At 60.9% G+C, this 417-nt stretch overlaps 1 gene segment (V, D, J or C); it reads left to right on the top strand.

The window, feature by feature from the left end:
* Positions 1 to 84: 84 nt before the first annotated feature.
* On the top strand, positions 85 to 393 carry LOC104164902 (the record flags this gene model as incomplete). The annotated part of the segment is given in 1 exon segment: positions 85 to 393. A coding segment is annotated over 1 exon segment (309 nt), but the record flags the coding sequence as incomplete, so codon positions are not given.
* Positions 394 to 417: the final 24 nt, after the last annotated feature.

Here is a 417-nt window from a genome sequence, read left to right as displayed (position 1 = left end):
CACGGGGTTCTCTGCCGGGGAGGGCTGTGCTCCTGGGGCACTGACTGCCCCCCATCTTCTCCCCTCTCTCCTCTCCCTCTCCAGGTTCCCTGGTCCAGGCAGCGCTGACTCAGCCGGCCTCGGTGTCAGCGAACCCGGGAGAAACCGTCCGGATCACCTGCTCCGGGCTTAGCAGCAGCTATGGTTACGCTAGCTGGTTCCAACAGAAGGTACCTGGCAGTGCCCCTGTCACTGTGATCTATAGTAACACCAAGAGACCCTCAGACATCCCTGCACGATTCTCTGGATCCACGTCTGGCTCCACAGCCACGTTAACCATCACTGGGGTCCAAGCCGAGGACGAGGCCGTCTATTACTGTGGTGGCTGGGACAGCAGCAGCAGTGCTGGGCAGGGTCATGGGGGTGCTGGGATTATTT

The sequence above is a fragment of the Cariama cristata genome, unplaced genomic scaffold (assembly GCF_000690535.1).
Source record: "Cariama cristata isolate BGI_N322 unplaced genomic scaffold, ASM69053v1 scaffold18217, whole genome shotgun sequence".
NCBI classification, from domain to species: Eukaryota; Metazoa; Chordata; class Aves; order Cariamiformes; family Cariamidae; genus Cariama; species Cariama cristata.
This window is presented reverse-complemented; position numbering and strand designations above follow the sequence as displayed.